Raw genomic sequence first — 21,796 nt, forward strand, 5'->3', positions numbered from 1 at the left:
TCCACTCCCTTGCAAGCCACCCCACATTCCCTTCCCTTCCCTCCCCTTGCATGACACCCCTCACTCCCTCCTTCCCTCCCCTTCCCTTACATGGCACCCTTCCTTACCCCTCCCTCCGCTAAGGTGGGTGGGCCATGTCCAGATGCTGGGAACCCTCCCCCTTCCTCTCCTCCCTTGCATGGCACCCCTCATTCCCTTCCCTCCCCTCCCCTCCCTCCCCTTGCATACCACCCCTACCCCTCCCTCCGCTGGGGAACGAAAGGCAAATGATGCTTGCACTGATACTAGTGGTTCATGTTCCTAACGGAGGTGTCCCACATCTCTAAACTAAACCAAAATATTTAGAAGAACCACCCAACCTCACAAGTGGCCAATCTACAGTGCCAATCTTGTGCTTGGTGATGCGGTCCAGATAATATGCTCTATGAAGGTCTGCAAGAGCAAATTGTTGACAGAAACCAAAACCAAACAGGAACCTCTGTGCATGCAGAGATATCCCATTCGTTTCTACAATGGCCAATGATCTTCTCATAACCAGGAGTTCCCTTTTATGCAGCCTTTTCACAACTTGTTCCCGTGCAAAACTTTGCCCACACTGGAGTCACAGCCTACGTCTGTCCAACTATACTGGACAGGTATGATGTATATTCTTCTTTCTACCTCATCTAGAAGATCTCACCCTCATCTTTTAATTAGAGTTCCCAAAGCTGTCTAGGCAAATTAGAGTTCCCAACACTGCTGGCAGATCTGGGAGAGAGGTCGATGTTTGGGGATGATGGTGTTTGATGCTCTAGGAATATCCTCGAAACTTTATAGTAAAAACCAGAGAGTTTAGAGGAAATGCTCCTACAGCCTCAGTATTAAGGCCATATTTTCTCCTACTCCTCAAGGATAGGAGACTGCGGCCAAGGGCAGAAAATCCTTCACCGGGTTCAGGTTATTAGGAAGTCTATCTTCTTCTCACCTAGAAGTTCTCATCCCATGAGAATTATAGAAAGTCATGTGTGTTACTATTAACTTTCATTGAGATCACATTCGTAGATATGAATTTAGAAACTAAGCAAAACGTATTTATTATATCTCTTCAGATCCACTGAGTTCATTCTCAATGCTTTCAAAATATTATTTGCGAGCAAAAAACCCCCCTCCCGTTTGATAAACCGGGTCAGCATGCAATAAACACAGAATACTTCAATAATTTCCAGTTTAGTTCTAGAAAAGAGATCTGGTTTCATGTAACAGCTGGGCTCCCCCCTCCTCCGGGGGGGAAAAAAACTTGTTTACAAAGAACCTCTTGCAAGAAACAGCTGTGCTGTTACATTTGTTTTATTTACTTATTTGATATTAAAATATTTTCCCCCTGCCCTTCTGCTCATTACTGGATCGGCAAGGCAGCTTGCGATAAATTTAAACGTCGCATGAAATAAGGACATCAAAGAACCCCAAACCAAAAACCAACACAAAGCGGCAGATGTATAAACTGTACAGATTTAAATAGAACCCACAGCTCGCTGACACAGAGGAGTTTTCAAACCGCACGGAAAGCCAGCGAAAGAAAGCAGCGCAAAAAAGAAAATCACTCTGCAACTTTTTACGCCGTCGCAGAGAAGAGCCTGCCTAGCGGATACACCCACTGCATGTCAGACATCAGCATGCCAATTTTTTTGCAAAGAAGCTCTAGTTGCACCTAAAAGTGCAACGCTTGCCTACGCAGTCGGCCTCGATTTGCATAAGAACTTTAGCAAAGAGCTCAGCCGAGGCTAAATGCACGATGCTTATCCTTAACGAATATTCAGAGAAAATGAGTTTTTGCACAGGAGCATGGGCGTATCTATAAAAAAAATAGCACCCAGGGCAAGGAGTAGAAAGTACACCACCCATGCCAGTGAAATTCCGCCCCCAGCATCCTCCCTCCTGCCCCTTGCCTGCCCTGCGCCCCCCACCTCTCTCCAGAGGCTTGTGTGTGTGTGAGCAGCGCAGTTTCTCTTGGAAGAGCAGCCACTGCTCCATTCGCTTCGGCTTTTCCACTCCACCCCCACGTGACTAAACAGCTGCAGCCCGGGGGCATTTGACTTCATATGTCCCCTGGGCAGTACGCCCCTGCACGGGAGCCTCTTTTCAACCAGAAGCTGGACTTCTACAAAGCTTGTCAATAATATTAGTAACAAGTACCCCCTTCCATCTGTACCTCTTCAGCTGAAAAGACACATGTGCCTGGTCTTTACAAGCCAATATGCCTTAAGAGAGGAAAAAACCCTTCCATCACTCCCCCACCCAGCAGGCCCTCCTTCCACCCCAGCTCAGTTTTCTTTATTCCACTACCGGTGGCATCTGCTGACCTGTTTTCCTAAGCGGAAAGTCATCTCTGCTGTCGTAAGTGCCAAGTAAAGGTAGCTTGCAAGAGGGTGGCGTTCCCGGACTTCCTGTCTGGGGAGGGGAACTCTGGTCCAATGAGGTATGGTGAGCCCCCCTGGAAGGAAACATGGAAGGAAAATGAATGTATTGGCAGCAGATCCAATAGACCTTTTCCCACTTTCCCCCCTTGTTTCCTACTTTAATACATTGAAAATGACATATAGAAATGGAGAATGGATAAGTCTTCGCAAATGTCTGTTGAACTGCCGGCTGGGGCCAGCTAGCAGGACCATGTGACTTCGATATTACAGAAAATTCACCGGCTTTCAATTTGCTCACAAGTCCTATTCAAAGTGTTGTTTTTGATCTTTAAAGCCCTACATGGCTCGGGGCCAGGGTGTCTTTAGAAGCATATTCTCCCATATTTTCCTGCCCAGAAACTAAAATCACAGGGAGAGGCCCTCTGGACTCCCCCATGAGCTCATTTGGTAGGCACACTGGAGAAGACCTCTTCGGTGGTAGCCCCACAGTTATGAAACACCCTTCCCAAGTGTACCTAGCCCCCTCACTTTCAGTCTGGAGGAGGCAGTTGAAGATGGTTTTATTTAGGATTGCATTTGGTTAAGTTTACTAGCAGTCTGTGATTTTAAATTGTGGCTTTTATGCTTTCAGTGTATTGTATGCGTTTCATCTATGTTGGATGCCGTGAGCTCCATATATAAAACATGCAACGGCCACCTCCAGGCTAGGCTATTGTAACTCGCTCTACGCGGGCCTTCCCTTGTGGCTGATCCGGAAATTGAGGCTGGTCCAGAATGCAGCGGCTCGGCTTTTGGGGGGTGATTCTTTTAGAGACCATATCGCCCCGTGTTGCGCCGCCTGCACTGGCTCCCAGTGGAATTCCGGATCATCTTCAAGGTGTTGGTATTAACCTTCAAGGCCCTTCACGGCCTGGGGCCCTCATATCTTCGAGACCGTCTTACCACATATGTCCCAAGCAGGCCTCTGCGATCTGCAGAGGCTAATTTACTGATGGTCCCCTGCCCTTCAATGATGCGGCTGGCCTCTACCCGTGCCAGGGCTTTTACAACCCTGGCCCCTGCCTGGGGGAACACTCTTCCAGCTGCAGTTAGGGCCCTGCGGGACCTTGGTGAGTTCTGCAGGGCCTGTAAAACTGTGTTATTCCACTGGGCTTTTGGGGAGGCCAGCCATGGATTGCCTGCCCCCGCCTGCTGCTTGTACTATGCATGCCATTCCCCTCCTGGCTTTAGCTTTAGGTTCGGTCGCCATCGATAATAACTAGTATGGGTTTTATGATGTTGCTGCTGTGCTGTGTTTTAAGGGTTTTAATGTTGTTTAGGATTCTGATATTTATTATGTATGGTTTTTGTTGTTTCCTGTTGTACACCGCCCAGAACCCTTCGGGGGTGGGCGGTCTAATAAATTTAATAAAGAAGGAGGAGGAGGAGGAGGAGGAGGAGGAGGAGGAGGAGGAGGAGGAGGAGAAGAAGAAGAAGAAGAAGAATTTACCTCAGTCACTAATTACAATTTGCACTATTAATAATACTTCCCCCCCCCCCCCCAATCATCTGCTTTTTTCAACATAACATGTAATTCTATTTTTTTTCCTGTTTGGCCTATCTATCCATTCTGCCCAAGACACTAGAAAGCACACACTCTCCTGCAGCCAATTTAAAACGCTCCAATTACAGAGAAAGTGGTTTCTACTTTGTACCTTCTCCTACATCCCTGGAACTCCCTGCCACCTGAGACCATCATAAGCAAAACTCTGAGCCTTTTGCACAACTGCTTCTTTGGAATGGCCCTTAATAAAGGAAATAAACAGGTCTGGGGGTAATGCAGTATTTTATGGTTAATGTTATTTTATTTTGCAGGTTTAACATGGCGGTTTTTGAAATGATGTTTTCCTTGGTATGGTGTAGACTAGAAATATAATATATAAAATTAATATGAAATTAGCTGGAATTGCGGTTGAGGATGGAATCTGTATGCCTTCCAGGCTTCTACAAAGCTGAACAGACTATTCAGATCTCTATACTTGAATGTAGGTTAAAGAGATCGGGGGACGTGACACAGGAGGTGATCCGTGTGCTAAGTAAGAATAGCTATGTTTAATGTAGAGAAGAAGGCAGATGGGGGTGGAGATGGTAGTCCATACGGGATCTGTCCTAAGCTGCTGTCTAAATAGATTACCCATCTAAGGCAGGTCCAGGAAATTCAGTGAGTTAGCAAGAGGCTAGTAGCTGGCAAGTGGGAGAACCCACACACAGCCAGTATCACCGTTTTAAGATTTTAATGGATGTTTCTGGTGGAAACCATTACATGTGCTCCAGATCTACAGGCCTGAAGCCAGTGGTGGGATTCAAACAATTTAACAACCAGTTCCGGTGGTGGGATTCAAATAATTTAACAACTGGTTGTTTGCAAGCACCATTTTAACAACCGGTTCTGTCGAAGCGGTGCAAACCGGCTGAATCCCACTACTACCTGAAGCCCCAAGATGTGACTGGTTACTTCGATATAAAAGGAGAGAACCAAATTGTGGGATTAAAATGCGTTTAGATAGATAAACAATGAATTAAAGAGAGTCATGAGGTGCCTTTTAAAGTTATTTATCGCTGCATAAACTTTCGTGGGTGAGATTTTACTTCAAGGTGGCGAAAGGCTTCGTTGTTTGTGGCACGCGAATAAAACGTCCACTGCTCTGGAAGTACACTTAACATTTAGTAGTCTTTTGAGTGTGAGTCCTTAGTCACTGAATATTGAACCAAACTTGTGGTAATTATTCGGGATAGATTAACTTAAAGTAAAACAAACAAAAGAAGCGAGTAAAACAATCAAAAGACATCGTATTTCATATGCCTCCACAATTACCCTGCAGAGTGAGTGAGGGGTTCCTATCTTTTGCTTTGGGAGAGACCAATCTGATACGACACACATGATTTCCTCAGTGTAATATCTCTTTCGCCCAAAATAGAATCTTTCACATCCCCACCATGCCCCTATAACAATTCTGCTTCTGACAAAATGGAGCTGTGGAGGAACAGGAAACAGGAGGTTCTCATTCTTCATTTTCCAGCAACAACACCATTGCTTTGGAAGGCACCACTGGCTTCTTTTCAACAGTAACCTGAGAAGCCAATGGCCAGATTTTGCGAGCGAGATGGTCGTTTTTACCACAAGGTTGACAGCCCTTTCAGAGCCTTTCTAGGTATATCTTTACTTAATTCCTAACAACCTTCATCGGCACAGCTGAAAGTATTAATGGGACTTTCTTTCAGGGATAGTTATTTTTGCGATAAGAACCTTTAACCACAGCTAAGCTCTGGGGAGTGAAGAAACGCCTCGGAAAGACCCCACCGTCTGGGCTTTTAGTGTGAAAGTATCAAAAGGAGGATAAGCTGGTGTGAAAAGTATTGAGAGGAGAACCAACGTGGTGTAGCAGTTAAGAGTGGTGGACTCCAATCTGGGGAACCAGGTTTGTTCCCCCCCCCCCCTCCACGCAGCCTGCTGGATGACCTTGGGCTAGTCACAGTTCTCTCTCTCAGCACCACTCACTTCACAAGGTGTTTGTTATGAGGAGGGGAAGGGAAGGAATTTGTAATTTGCTTCAAGACTCCTTACGATTGAGAAAAGTGGGGTATAAATCCAAACACTTCCTCTTCTTCTATTCTCCAAACAACAGTTTTAAGAGGCAGGTTAGAATGGCACAGATCAACTATCTTACTGTCATGCAGTTTTACTACTAAGAGAGAATTATCAACCGCAGTCTCCCCGTCTTATCTGACTTTCTCTCAAGTTTATCCTCCACATTAATGCTGTATTCACAATCAAGGAAGTTACAGAAGGGTACGAAGGGTAAGACTCAGTGGTGGGATCCAAAACTTTTAGGAACAGGTTCCCATGGTGGTGGGATTCAAACTGTGGCGTAGCGCCAATGGGGCTGGGCGGGGCACAACGGGGGCGTGGCTGGGCATTTTGGGGGCGGGGAATTCCTGGGCAGGGCTGTGGCAAGGAGGCAGCCGCTGTGCCGGTCCTTGGGCGGGAAACGAATGCATGCAGGCGCAGGCTGCCACGCACGCCGGTGCACCTCCTGCTAGACTGCTTCAAGTTCTGCGCGAGTACTGCTGAGATGAGGGGCGTAACTAAGGCAAAAATCAAGTGGCAAAATCACCAATTAGTAACCCCCTCTCGGCACACACAAATAATTAGTAACCTACTCTCGGGAACCTGTGAGAACCTGCTGGATCCCACCTCTGGTAAGACTGTTCTTTTCAACTAAGATACAGACTACTCAAATAAAAATTTGAATACACGTTGCACACACAAGGTACAGGAAAAGAGATGCCACCTAACCATTAGAAAGAACTTCCGGACAGTAAGGGGTGTTCGACAGTGGAATACACTGCCTTGTGGTGTGGTGGAGTCTCCTTCTGTGGAGATTTCTGAACAGAGGCTGGATAGCCATCTGTCAGGAGTGCCTTGATTGTGTATTCCTGCATGGCAAGGGGTTGGACTTGATGGCCCTTGGGGTCTCTTCCAACTCGACAATTCTATTGGTTAATTTATGCAATGGGTAGGTGCCATGGGTCCAGCCATGTCCTCTCAACTTTAAGAACCCCTTTCTAGTCACAGATGGGGAGGAACAAACCACAACCACTCAGAAACAAAGTTCAGATTCTGGCACATGCTCAGAGCTTTTCTCCTCAACTACTTGTTTCAAGGCTGAGACCAGAGGTGGGATCCAGCAGGTTCTCACCAGTTCCCGAGAGTGGGTTACTAATTATTTGTGTGTGCCGAGAGGGGGTTGCTACTTGGGTCCGCTTTTCCGCCTCCACGCCCTCGCCTCCCAGAGAGGCATACTGCCTTTGAACCAGGGGCGTAACGAGGCAGCACTGGGAAAACTGTAGCCCTGGGCAAAACCTGAGTTGGATGCCCCCCCCCCCCCGGGGGGCCATTCCACCACGACCAATTTTTGTTTGCACCAGGACATTGGTGCCTGCAGGGGGTGCATTTTTAGACATATCAGCACCACAAATTTAGCATATCACCAGGAGACTATCCTTATGCTACTCCCGAAGTTTGGTGAGGTTTGGTTCAAGGAGTCAAAAGTTATGAACTCCCAAAGGAGGTGCCCCCATCCCCCATTGTTTCCAATGGGAGCTAATAGGAGATGGGGGCTACAGTTTTGAGGGTCCATAACTTTGGCCCCCCTGAACCAAACTGCACCAAACTTGGGGGGGTATCATCAGGACAGTCTCCTGATGAGACCCTGAAGGTTTTGAGACTGTGCCTTCAGAAATGTTCCCCCCCCCCAGCCTGCAACCCCCATGGACAGCAATACAGAAAACTCAATGCAGAACAAAGATTCTTGGGCAAATTTCTGGAATGTTCCTGCAGGGGGCGCATTTTTGGATGTATCGGCACCAAAATTTCAGGGTATCATCTGGAAACTTTCCTTATGGTACCCCCAAAGTTTGGTGCAGTTTGGTTTAGGGGGTCCAAAGTTATGGACCCTCAAAGGGGGTGCCCCATCCCCCATTCTTTGCTAAGGAGATGGGGGCTACACTTTGAGGGTCCATAACTTTGGACCCCCTGAACCAAACTGCACCAAACTTGGGGGGGGGGGTGCAATCATCTCCAGATGATACCCTGAAATTTTGGTGCCGATACATCCAAAAATGCACCCCCTGAAGGAACATCCCAGAAATTTGCCCAAGAATCTTTGTTCTGCATTGAGTTTTCTGTATTGCTGTCCATGGGGGTTGCAGGCTGTGGGGGGCACATCTCTGAAGGCACAGTCTCAAAACCTTCAGGGTCTCATCAGGAGTCTGCTCCAATGATACCCCCCAAGTTTGGTGCAGTTTGGTTCAGGGGGGCCAAAGTTATGGATCCTCAAAACTGTAGCCCCCATCTCCTATTAGATCCCATTGGAAACAATGGGGGATGGGGGCACCCCCTTTGGGAGTCCATAACTTTGGACTCCCTGAACCAAACCTCACCAAACTTGGGGAGTAGCATAAGGACAGTCTTCCGATGATACGCTGAAATTTTGGTGCCGCTAGCCTAAAAACTGCGCCCCCTGCAGGCCAAAAACGGAAAACCACTAAAATACCCCAAAACGAACTTAGCATTTTGATGCCCCCCACAAAGTGATGCCCTGGGCAGCTGCCCACCCTGCCTAATGGGCATTACGCCAGTGCTTTGAACGTGAAGGTTCCATATAGCAATTGCGACTAATAATGTCACTCCCTGAACTGGGTTAATCCCTTTCAGGTACTGCAATTCATTGATTCTCAGCCTTTCGTACCTTTTATCTCACCAGTCTCTATCAAAGAACCTGTGTGTTTCACGATTGCTGTGTTCAGATTTGTGAGTTGGGGCATTTTCTATAATGTGATGATGATTTAGAAATGACCTGGTGCAAAAAAAATTTGGGGGGTCGTGGTGGTGTGGCATCCAACTCAGGTTTTGTCCAGGGCTCAGGTTTGCCTAGGTACGCCTCTGCCCCCTTTGCTGAGGGAGGGCTGGCGAGGGAACCTGTTACTAAAATTTTTGGATCCCACCACTGGCTGAGACCCAAATCTGTAAATCTCAGAGGGGAAACCCCCTCTCAAAACCTACCAGCATTTGGAGTGCTGAGGGAGGGAATGGTTCAAGCCGCACAATGCAGTAGGCTCTTTCGACTTGCTGAGAAGGAACTCCTGAAGTTTCAGCTTCACTTCAGTGCTGGCAATGGCACCTGTGGGAGCAAAGGAGGAGGTGAATGTGGAGCAGGCAAACCCATAGGCTGAACCAGCAGCAGGAGGTGGGTCCTCCGAGCAAAGATGGGCTCTCCTAAAATTCCGGAAATCATCCCATCTACTTCCACATCTTATGTGAAGAGGTTGTTCTGGTCACAGTATCAGGCAGATTCACATTAGCCTGACAAGGACCACTTTAGTCTCCAGAGAGGAAGCCAAAAGCCTTTGAATAAATCACAGAATAAATGTACAGAATTCAGATATACAGAACAGACTAATTTAATTTTTCTTTTTTCTTGTGCTTCCTTGTTCTGGTGAGTTTTAAGAAGCTGAGTTTGGGGGAAAAAAGGATAAAGGGTTTTGGGGTTTTTTTGCTTTTAAAAAAAAAACATGTCTGGGAAACATGCCATTTTAGCTTCGATTTCTCCCAACCCCATCCCATCCTTTGGGATACAGTCAAACTTAAGAACATAAGAACATAAGAACTAGCCTGCTGGATCAGACCAGAGTCCATCTAGTCCAGCTCTCTGCTACTCGCAGTGGCCCACCAGGTGCCTTTGGGTGCTCACCTGCAGGATGTGAAAGCAATGGCCTTCTGCTGCTGCTGCTCCCGAGCACCTGGTCTGCTAAGGCCTTTGCAACCTCAGGTCAAGGAGGATCAAGATTGGTAGCCATAGATCGACTTCTCCTCCATAAATCTGTCCAAGCCCTTTTTGAAGCTATCCAGGTTAGTGGCCATCACCACCTCCTGTGGCAGCATATTCCAAACACCAATCACACGTTGTGTGAAGAAGTGTTTCCTTTTATTAGTCCTTACTTACTCTCTTTGCTTTTCTCCTTGTTGCGCAAGATGAGCAGCTGCTGCTCCAGACGCTGCTTCTCCAGCTCCTCTTGCCGCTGCTGTTCTCGCTTACGCTGCTGCTCCAGTTCTTGTTGGCGCTTCGCGGCCAGCATCTCCTGCTGCTGCTGCAAAAGGGAGGCGCGGCGCAGCATTAACACCGGGGCAGCCAAGAAGGGGCAAAAAAGGTTCTGACAATTCAGAGGTGAAGGGCATCCCCCCCACACTCCAAACTCAGACTCCCAGCTTCCAAGTAGGAGGCTGAAAGAGTTAAGAACCTGCCAACCCAGTTCCAATCCACTGCCCAAAACTTCCCATGCCATCAGAGCCGTAGCGAGGGGGAACTGTGCCCAGGACACGTGTCTGCCCTGCGCCCCCACCACGTACCTGCCACGCCATGCCCCCGGAACGCTCCCGCCACACCCCCACACAGGCGAGCGCCCAGTGCAAGACGCCCCACCTTTGACCCCCGGTCACCATGTGTCTGCATGCCATTAACAACTGAACAACTGGCAGAGTTCCTTTCTATTCTTATTTATCTACCTCAGATGTCTGAATCGCCCCTCCCAGAGCTGGCTCAGGGCGATTTACAGAATGAGCAGCGATACAATAAAACTAGCTCAGCATGCTTAAAACCTGTAAAATTAAAGGCCGAGCAGGGATCTAAGATTTATGACGCAGTTAATTCAATGTAATTAATCTAATTAAAACACAACGATTTAATAAAACGCTGCAAACTGAACCAACCACAGTGGCTGGATCAGAGGGGCAGGCCACATAAAAACAGGGCGACAACCACGGGACCTCGCAACTGCAGGGGAGCGGCACATACCCACGGAGGTAGATGGAAAACCGGGTCTCAGCGAGATGCTTGGAGGGACAGCACAGTTTTGCAAACCCTGCAGAACTCCATGGGGTCCCGCAGGGCACTGATCTCCTCTGGGAGGCTGTTCCACCAGGTAGGGGCCAAGGCCAAAAAGGCCCTGGCCCGCGTTGAGGCCAAACGGACCTCACGTGGGCCAGGGGTTACTAGGAGCCCCTTTGCTCCTGATCGTAATGTCCGCTGGGGGTTATAGCAGAAAATATCATTATCATTACAGCAGACCTATAGTAGGGGTGAGCAAGCTGAAAGGCAGCATGCAAACTCCCAAGGTCAAGTCTACCATAGCAGATTTGAACGTTTGCAGGGTGAACACTGACAAAGAAGCCTCCTCTCTTTTCCTCCCTGCTTGCTGCTCCTGCTGCGTTCTGGAAGGAGCAGTTGGTCTGTAGCATAGGTGTCAAACTCGCGCTCCTCCAGATGGTACGGACTACAGTTCCCATCATCCCCTGTCAGCATCATGCTGGCAGGGGATGATGGGAATTGTAGTCCATAACATCTGGAGGGCCGCGAGTTTGACACCTGTGGTCTATAGCACATCAGTTCCTTTCCACTTTACTGTCAACGAGTGGTAGACCAGAGCTCCAGAGGCCAGATCTAATGCCCACCAAAAATAATGGCACTCCCTCCTCCTCCGTAGCCTCTCCTATGACAAGGTTTTTTTGGGGGGGAGGGGAGTGTGGACACCAAAAAAAAGTTTACTTTCACTTAGTAATTTCCAAAAAGGCAAGATTATCGTTTTCACTCCATTTGGGGAGGTACTGATATTGTTCCAATAGCCGAACACCAATTTTCCAATATGATGATGCAAACAATCATCATGCCTTTTTTGACGTCCTGACATGGGTCAGTTACGCACATGACTTCAAAGAAAATTGGCTGCAGATTCTTTGTCTTGGGGCATGTTAGGCATTACTACCCACTTCCCTGTTTGCCGTGGGGCAGGCATTAGCCATCGGCCACCCCCCACTAACCAGCTTGACATTAACTCGGGAAAAGGAAACAGACATCCTGTTGGGATGGCTTCCCTCCAAGTCCTTCCTCAGCAAAACAACCCGCCCTGCCCATGGCCCCTCTCCCCACATCATGTCACGAATCTCCCCCCTTCTCACATTGCTTCTCCCCGATCTGGAATGAGCATCCTTTGGGGTCTGATCACGTCCTCATCCCCCCCACCCCACCCCCCTGGTGCAAACTTTCTTGGAAAAGTCACTCAGCACGCTCCGAAGAATTGGCTGGCTACCCTCAGTCTGCCCATGGTCCCTTCCGCACATGCGGGTGTTGGGACTATTTAAATTCAGGGCGGGCAACCATTTTGCCCCAAGTATTCCGCCCCCAACAAAAAACTGCAACCTCTACGTGTAAAGATGAAGATGAAGAAGCAGGAGGGGGAGGAAGAGGAGGAATTTGGATTTATACCCCATCTTTCTCTCCTGTAAGGAGACTCAAGGTGGCTTACAAGCTCCTTTCCCTTCCTCTCCCCACACCTGGTGAGGTAGGTGCGGCTGAGGGAGTTCCAAAGAACTATGACTAGCCCAAGGTCACCCAGCAGGAATGTAGGAGTGCAGATACCAGATAAGCCACTCAGGTGGAGGAGTGGGGAATCAAACCCAGTTCTGCAGATTAGAATTCACCTGCTCTTAACCGCTACACCACGCTGGCTTCAGATGTGTCAGCAACCAAAAGGGATTTACTGGGGGTTGGGGTTATACATGGCCAGACACACCCGGAGCAAGACATGTCCTTGCAGTGCTCCCAGGACCCTTGGAATCTGCATTAGCTGGTGGCTGTACAGCACTGGGAGGGATGATGGGCATAAGTCATGCCTGTTGCTTTCTCCTGCACCACAAGCCCTAGCAATGCTGCCATCGATACCTCTGCAGAGGCAGAGATTTGGCCTTGAGTGTCAAGCAAAACGGTCTGATGCGCCACTGCCAGAACCCATGCTGGGAGGGGGTGGTAGTGGGGTGCATCTGTACCGATTTACAAACTTATTATGGATATTTTAGTGTTTGGTTATTTGGACTGCATATGCGTATCATTTTCCTATTCAACAAACTATTTCTGATTACTCTGCTTTACTCCAGCATCCATTTCCATTCCATGCCTGCCGTGGCCGTATGCATCATTACCCTTACACGGAGTGTTTAAAAAACACACAACAACAACAAAAATAGCTCTCGTCCTGCCGTTTCTTCCGATCAGGATGAAGAGGAGGGGCAAGGTAGTTTTCTCTTGTGTCTGGTTTTCCAAGAGTGAGTCCTGACACCACTACAGAGAGGGCCTCATTTGGATAGATGCAGACACTTTTAGGGTACACATCTCTCCGCAAACACACGGTAACAACATTTTATCCCAAATGCATCAGTTGTCGTCTTCCCACAATCTGAGCTGTTCTTTTCATGCCTCAAGAAATGCCTCTGTGCCTGTAGGGTGGGCTGAGAGCAGGGGGTTAGTCACACCACCCGGGCACAAACAGCTGGACTAAATTTGGCTCCTCTATAGTACAAAATCCCAAAGGACTGAAAAAGATGTCTTTGTAAGAGACTGAGACACGTGGGAGGGTAGACGGGTGTCAAGCTGGAAAAGAATAGGAGTCGAGGTTGAAAAGATGTCACCATTCAAAAGGACTGCTGAGTAAGTAGATATACATCTGACTGGATTTTATTCTTTTTCCAAAACAGACACGCGCAGCAAAGGGGAAAAAAGGCCCCAGATAAAAACGTATGGGAAGGTGGCTCGATCGGAAGGGGTGGCGAGACAGTTATCCAGATACCAGCTGCTGGTGCCCAGTCATTACACCCACAGACACCTTTTTAAATTCCAAAAAAGGAAGGGGGGAGCGCAGATCCTGATACATCATGAGGTGCAGCATTTACCCCAAGTCACAGCTTCCCAGGGCATGAGCCAACCTTGTCGACTGCATCCTGGAATAAGTGACACATTGTAAAAATAATAGGGAGGAGGGTTGCTTTTGATTATGAATAATGTGATACGCGTTAATAGGTATTCCTAGGGCAGGGGTCTGCAACCTGCGGCTCTCCAGATGTTCATGGACTACAAAACACACCAGCCTCTACCAGCATGGCCAATTAGCCATGCTGGCAGGGGCTGATGGGAATTGTAGGAGCAGCAGTGGCATAGTGGCTAAGAGCAGGTGCATGCTGATCTGGAGGAACCAGGTTTGATTCCCAGCTCTGCCACTTGAGTTGTGGAGGCTTGTCTGGGGAATTCAGATTAGCCTGCGCACTCCCACTCATGCCAGCTGGGTGACCTTGAGCTAGTCACAGCTTTCCGAAGCTCTCTCACAGGGTGTTTGTTGCGAGGGGGGAAGAGAAAGGAGATTGTCAGCCCCTTTGAGTCTCCTACAGGAGAGAAAGGGGGGATATAAATCCAAACTCTTCTACTCTTCTTCTAGTCCATGAACATCTGGAGAGCCACAGGTTGCAGACCCCTGTCCTAGGGCCAGCCAACCTGTGAAAATGAACCCCACTAAAAGAAGCCAACAAAGCAATTCTGGCTATCATGGACTTAATTCCCTGAGATAAGCCAGTTGCATATCTACCATGGGGCAACAGGGGTGCCGCGCCCCGGGAGCACACCATTGGGGTCACATGGGGGGTGGAAAATACATTCCTGCTGGGTGACCTTGGGCTAGTCACAGTTCTTCAGAACTCTCTCAGCCCCACCTACCTCACCAGGTGTCTGCTGTGGGGAGAGGAAGGGAAAGGAGCTTGTAAGCCACCTCGAGTCTCCTTGCAGGAGAGAAAGCTGAGGTATAAATCCAAACTCTTGAGGTGTTTACCTTGAGGTGCTTCTGCAACTGGACTTCATGCTGCCGCGTTAGATGCTCGTGCTGTTTCTGAAACTCCGCAAAGAGCAGCTGCTTCTGCAAATGCTGCTGCTGTTTCAGGGCCAGGAGTTCCTGCTGCAGCTGCTGTTCCCGGACTGCAGGGTCCACACTAGGCAAGCTGGGCCGGGCGTCCATTCGCAAGTCCACCGGGCTGCTGTTGCTGCTGCTGCTGTTGCAGGAACTCTGCATCACCACTGGAAGCACCGGCTTTAAGTCCACAGCTAGGGACGAGAAAAGAAAAAGAATGGTTTCAACCGTGGGAGCACCGCCTTTCCCTGTACCCCTGCAGGGCAGGCCACCTTGGCCTGGTAGGAACTTGGCTACCTTCACAATCAATGAAGACATGTCTCTGGCTTCTGTTTACAAGCTCTTTTGCTTCTGGTTAGGCAATTGATATCATTCCTGCTATATCGAGCTCATACTCTACACATCAAACCCTCCTAGTTCTTTTCCTGCCTGCCCATTCCCCCCTGCCTTCCTTTTATCCCTTTCAGCAGGTTTCCTCCCCCCTGGGAGCTCCCTGGTTCAGCCTACTAAAAGCCAGTGGGCCATTGAGAGTTGTCAGTCTGGGACAGGCCCTTCAGCTTTCCCAGTCCTCCCCCTTGATTGCAACTTGGTTAGGGCTGTGCCAGCTCCACCCTACTCTCTGAGACTGCTGAAGACTGCTGACTGCAGCATGGCTGGGGCTGTGCCGACCCTGACCTTCTCCATGGAACTGCTGAAGGCTGCTCCTGCTACTCAGCCCCTCCTGCCAGTTCTCAGCAGTTTCTCCCTGCTTTTGGCTTCCTGGAGGTCCCTGCTCTTGTTGGTAAGTCCAAGAGTGGGGCTGCCAATTGAGGGGCCCCCTAGGCAGACCCCTGAGGGGCCCCTAGGCAGGAATCTGTGGCAGGGAGGGGTATGGAGTGGGTTGTCTAGTGCTGGGAGACAGCATAGTCCCTGGGCAAACCAGTATGGCTCTTTTATGACCACAAAGAAGGCTGAGATTTTAGCTTTAAAAGGGGCTTGGCCAGATTTATGGAGGAGAAGTCGATTTATGGCTCCCAATCTTGATCCTCTTTGATCTGAGATTGCAAATGTCTTAACAGTCCAGGTGCTTGGGAGCAACAGCCGCAGAAGGCCATTGCTTTCACATCCTGCATGTGAGCTCCCAAAGGCACCTGGTGGGCCACTGCAAGTAGCAGAGAGCTGGAGCTAAGATGGACTCTGAAGTCTCGAGTCCAGTCAGCTGGCTTCTATGTTCTTGATGGATGGATGGATGGATGGATGGATGATGGATGGATGGATGGATGGATGGATGGATGGATGGATGGATGGATGGATGGATGGATGGATGGATGGATGGATGGATAGATGATGGATGGATGGATGGATGGATGGATGGATGGATGGATGGATGGATGGATGGATGGATGGATGGATGGATGGATGGATGGATGGATGGATGGCATGTTCCCACCTTCAAACTAGCACACTCACTAGAACATTTTGGGCATTCTAAAATGTATTAATTGAACTCTTAAGTTTCTGCGCTCTCACATTAGTGTTGTATTGTTAGCTGCCTTGAGTCTGCAAAAACAAAACAGGGTATAAACATTTTAAACAAAAAAACAGAACGAGGTGGTGAAATTCTGAGGTGACAAATTGAACTACACCGATTCAGAATAAAGGTTATATTTTTAAGGCCTGTCAGTCCCAAACAAAACACCCTGTAAGTAAACAAGTTAGCGCAAGGACCTAGCCCTTCTTGTGCTATGCTAGTTCCCCACCTACAGGGAAAAACTGAGGCAGGAGAATGCTGAAAAATGCAATTCCTCACTTGTGCTCTGAAGCGGGCCAGTCTGCTTTTATCACCTCAGCACTCTGCCCCCTCATTCTCCAACATGTCCACCCTGAGGCCTCCTCCGCACATGCAGAATAAAGCACTTTCAATCCACTTTCACAACTGTTTGCAAGTGGATTTTGTGATTCCACACAATAAAATCCAGCTGCAAAGTGAACTGAAGGTGGATTGGAAGTGCCTTATTCTGCGTGTGCGGAAGGGGCCTGAGCCCGAACCCGCAGCCACATACATGAAGATGCCTTATACTGAGTCAGAGCGTCGGTCCATCAAGGTCCACTCAGAGTGGCAGGGGCTCTATATAGCATCTCAGGACGAGGGCCTTCAAATCACCGACTACCCGATCCTTTTAACTGGAGATGCCAGGGTTTGAACCTGGGGCCTTTTGGTTACTGAGCAAATCCTCTACCATTGAACCACAGCCCCATCCTTCAGCACTCATACCAGGGAGTAAGCCTTGCTGAGCTCAGTGGGATTTGGGTCTGAATCAGTGATGGGATCCAAAAATTTTAGTAACAGGTTCCCATGGTGGTGGGATTCAAACTGTGGCATAGCGCCAATGGGGCTGGGTGGGGCACGATGGGGGCGTGGCCGGGCATTCCAGGGGTGGGGCATTCCTTGGGCGGGAAACTAATGCACGCAGGCTGCCACGCACGCCGGTGCACCTCCTGCTAGACAGCTTCAAGTTCTGCGCGCTACTGCTGAGAGGAGGGGCGTAACTAAGGCAAAAATCACGTGGCAAAGTCACCAATTAGTAACCCCCTCTCGGCACACACAAATAATTAGTAACCTACTCTCGGGAACCTGTGAGAACCTGCTGGATCCCACCTCTGGTCTGAATAAACATGGTAGGGTTAGGCCAGGGTAGGACTGGGAAAAGGCCTCTCATCCTATCCTCTGTTCCCATCAAAGTCCTGAAGGCTGAATGAAAAAGTCAACCTGAAGACAGACAAAAAATGTGATCTGCAAAAGGGACAAACGTCTCTTTAACTCCCCTGATCTTCAGCCAACCGGCTGCTGGCGGTTTTCCAAGCAAGCGTCCGGGGGAGCTGAACAGACGCGTCAAGCCAGACAGTTTTTTACCTTTTTCACGTGTCTTTGGGGTTTAAGCCACAGGGCTGCGTTCCTCACAAGCACGCTGCCTGACTTTGGGCTTTAAAACAATGGGACAAGCTCCTCTAGAAGAGAATTGGCTGAGGACGGAACCAGAGGCGTGGGGGGGGGGGGATGGTGCCCGGGGCAACACCTGCTCTGGGCACCTCCCCCTCACTCCCCCTCCCCTCTGTACCCCACTTACCTTAGGCAGCAGGAGCCTGCCACGGGCAGCCCCTCGGCCCAGCCCTGCCAGGCTGCTCTTTTGGCCAGCGGAGGCTCCACCGGCCGAAGGAGCAGCCTGGTGGGGCAGGGCCGAGGGGAGGGGTGTGGGGGCAATTCTCCGCCCCACCCCATGTGACCCGCTGGCGTGCGCTTGGGGACAGCTGACCTCACATTTGAGTGCTCCACCACTGGCAGAACACTTTGTAAAATTAAAAAAATGCACGTTCTAGAAAGGAAGGAGATCACAGAGATTCAATTATCTATTCCGTGGGACTCTGGGAACCAAGCATGTTTTCAAGTAAGGTCCGCTGTGCTCCCCTCTCTGGGCTGCACAGCAGTTTTTTATTGCTCAGGGAGATACTAGTCTTTTGGGGAGCCCTTACGCCCGCTTTCCCTCCTTCTCGTAGAGCATTTTCCCACTTAGCACAAACTGAGGGCTGACAAGAGGCTCCTCTGTGTATAAAAAAACACTGGTAATGCAGACGCTAAACAATTTACAAAGCCATTACGTTTCCTCAACGCACAACTCCCCCTACGACAGGGATGGCGAACCTTTTCGAGATCGAGTGCCCAAACTGCAACCCAAAACCCATTTATTTATCGCAAAGTGCCAACATGACCATTTAACCTGAATACTGAGGTTTAAGTTTAGAAAAACCAGTTGGCTCTGAGGCACGCATTACTCAGGAGTAAGCTCGGTGAAGCAACCATGCAACGCTTCGAATGGGTGAATCACGACCCTAGGAGGGTTTACTCAGAAGCAAGCCCCATTGCCAGCAACTGAGCTTACTCCCAGGTAAAGGATCATGCCCAGGCCAGCCTAGATGTGTGTGTGTGGGGGGGGGTGATTTTCTGCCCCCCTCACATGATGAACTCTGTGCACGCGTGCCCACAGAAAGGGCTCTGAGTGCCACCTCTGGCACCCGTGCCATAGGTTCGCCACCACTGCCCTACGACATCTCAACCCGATTCTGTAATGTATAAATGAAAAACTGGCATTTTTGGAGGGGAAAGGGCACCGATCTAACCAAATGCACAGCTCTCCAGTGAACACATCTGGAGTTACTCAACCCAGGCAAGATGGCCACACCCATATAACTTCCTTACACGGCATCCCTGCACTGTGTGGGCCTCTCCCAAGTTTAGGGGTTCCCCGCAAAGAAGAACATGCCAGTCCCTGGGAGCTAGAAGGACAAAAACCACAGTAAACATCAAGACCACAGCAAGGGACACAACGGGAAGCTCTCAAATTCTAGTACAACTTTGCACGTTCCAGTTCGGTACCTAATTGGGCACTGCGATGAAGACCGTACCTGATGGGAAAGTCACACGGATACCCACATAGCTACCATCCTGGAAGCCAGCCATGTAGGGGCAAGGTTGTAACACGATGCACAATCACATCCTCAAGTTATGAGATCAGGCAGGGATCTGAAAAGGGGCCACCTCTGGACGGCACGGACTCCAAAACACACCCTCGATAGACACCCTCCTCGTTTTCAAATTAGGGGCACATAGATGTCTTGATCTGAGTCAGGACTTGTACAAGTTTAGCCTTGGAATCTGATTCGACTTCCACTTTGTGATTAAAACAGTGGCATAGTGCCAAGGGGGCGGGGGGGCGCAATGTACCAGGCACGTGCCGATGTGGAGGTGTGGCAGGGGCCTTCCAGGGGCGTTCTGGGGGCATGGAAGGGGCACAGGTGACACGCGTGCCCCAGGCGCAGTTCCCCCTTTATCCGGCCCTGGATTAAAGAGAGCACCTCCAAGCACATAAGAGAGGGCCTCTGAGCATATGCAACAGTGCCATTCCAATGCAGCCAAACCACAATAATCTGGGGGTGGTACCACTTGGAGCGAAGCACCTCCGACTGGAGAGAAAAGCATCTTCTACCACACACTATGGCACTTTGGGCAAAGGCCCCGCGCTGGAACCCTTTCAAACCCATGCGCGTCCTTGGTGGCACAGACTCTTTTCTCTCCCCCAAGTCCGCCCCCGTCTCTCTGTTCCAGGAAACAGAGCTGAGTCACCAGCAGCCGTTTTGGCATGCCGTGAATGAACTAGGCCGTTTGGTGACTCATCAAATGCGTAACCCGCCCCCCCCTCCCGCTTTCTCTTGGGAGGCTGTTGTAAAAAAGCATGCGGGCCCGTTTCTATTAAGTCACACATGCGTGTTTTGTGAAGGGTATGGATGAAGTGGGGCTCACCCCCTGAACAGCCCTGTTGAGCCCCAAAACAGAGCCTCCCGGTAAGAAGTCCTGGCACCGTAGGAGCAGCTGATAAGCCACCCCACTAAAGAAATCGCTGTGCCACCCTTTCTAGATTCTGTTGCAATTATCATGGATGGGGGGGGAGAGAGAGAAAAAAGCCACAAAAGATGACAAAGAGCTAAATATAGAGGAAGCTAAACACCAGCTGTTCAAAGAGATGAGGGGGGAGGAAAATAGACGCTGCTGACCAAGAGGCAGAACGAGACGAGAAAGCAGTGGAGGGAGAAAGCAAAGACAGAGATTAAGGACTGGCTTGTTCTCACGGTTTTATTTCCATTTCTATGGCCCCTTCCGCATATGCAGAATGATGCACTTTTAATCCATTTTCAATGCACTTTGCAGCTGTGCCAGAGGCGTAGCAAGGGGGGGAAGCGCCCGGTGCACTGGTGCGTTCTCTGCCCCGTCCTGCCCCAGAACGCCCCCATCCCGCCCTCGCCACACCCCCACGGGGCGCCCACCCCATGCATCGCGCACCCCCTGTCCCCTTGGAGCTACACCTCTGAGCTGTACGGAATAGCAAAATCCACTTGCAAACAAGAGGGGCAAAGTGAACTGAAAGTGCATTATTCTGCATGTGCAGAAGGGGCCCATGAAGCACGATAGGAAAGAGGGAAACAACGATGAAAGGTTGAGGTGGGGGCGGGGGCGGGGGCGGGGGCGGGGAGGAGAAGCAGGCTTCAAGCTGGCCCTGTGTGAGTATTTGATCCTAAAGAGTAGAAATGTTCACGTCTGAGGAAAAACCTTCTTGCAAAGCAGCTGTGAAATATTAGCATTTACGTGACAAGCCATTAAAAAAAGCTAAACAGTTTTTTTAAAAAATGGCTCCCCCCCCCCCCCCCCGCCCCCAACCATAAAGGATGAGCCCAGTTAAAAAAGCTACGGCGGCTGCTTGTAATTACATCCATCACATACCATGAAACATCTAGCATTAACTCAATCACCATGGTTATTTTCAATTAGCAAGCTGCGCGGGGAAGGGGAGCCAGCGCTGATTTACCCAGAAGTGCAGGCAAGTCTTGACAGCTAACGGAGAACAGTGTTTTGTTTCTAAGGTATTTCGAAGGCCGCGCATTTACAAAACTTCCTCGGATATGTCTTGCTGAAGGCTTTCTTGGCCAGAATCTACTGGCTGTTGTGGGTTTTCCAGATTGTGTGACCATGTGTTTAGGGTTCAAACCACCTGCAGCACAAGATGTGCTACATGTGGAAAGATATCAGATGGGGCGTACCGCCCAGGGGGATGCGTGGGGGCAAATGTCCCCGGGCGGCGCCCATTTAGTCACGGGGGGTGGAAAATCGCCCCCGCCCCCTCCTCCTTCCCCCAGGTCCGGCGTGGCTGCAGTGGAACAAGGTAGGAAGACGGCATGTATATATCCCTCTTTTGCTAAGACAACTAGATCAGTGGTCCAGCACATCATGCTAAGGCAAGAAGAATAGCTTTGGTTGCTAGGCAACATGAATGCTTCCTCTATCACCCACCACCCCACCCACAGTGCAAGTGAGAGAAGGGCTTTACTTGTCCTCAATGACCACATAAGTGTAGCCAGAGATGACTGGCTTCCTGGTACCGTGACCTTGTGGTCTGTATTATGTTCCCTGATTGACTGGGACTGCACAGCGAAGAAGCCTATTAAAACTGAAAAATGGCACCAAAACATTCAACCGAATGGGAAAACAGTAG

At 49.6% G+C, this 21,796-nt stretch overlaps 1 protein-coding gene across 1 annotated transcript in view; it reads right to left on the reverse strand.

The window, feature by feature from the left end:
• Positions 1-21,796, reverse strand: part of HDAC5 (histone deacetylase 5) — a 102,818-nt gene that overhangs the window by 51,273 nt on the left and 29,749 nt on the right. Inside the window, exons 2-5 of the mRNA XM_048516450.1 lie at positions 14,643-14,911; positions 9,941-10,085; positions 9,001-9,118; positions 2,340-2,470 (exon numbers count right to left, since the gene is read on the reverse strand). Of these exons, the coding sequence (XP_048372407.1) occupies positions 2,340-2,470; positions 9,001-9,118; positions 9,941-10,085; positions 14,643-14,911 (663 nt within the window). The remainder of the gene's footprint in view (positions 1-2,339; positions 2,471-9,000; positions 9,119-9,940; positions 10,086-14,642; positions 14,912-21,796) is intronic.

The sequence above is a fragment of the Sphaerodactylus townsendi genome, linkage group LG15 (genome assembly GCF_021028975.2).
Source record: "Sphaerodactylus townsendi isolate TG3544 linkage group LG15, MPM_Stown_v2.3, whole genome shotgun sequence".
Classification (NCBI taxonomy): Eukaryota; Metazoa; Chordata; class Lepidosauria; order Squamata; family Sphaerodactylidae; genus Sphaerodactylus; species Sphaerodactylus townsendi.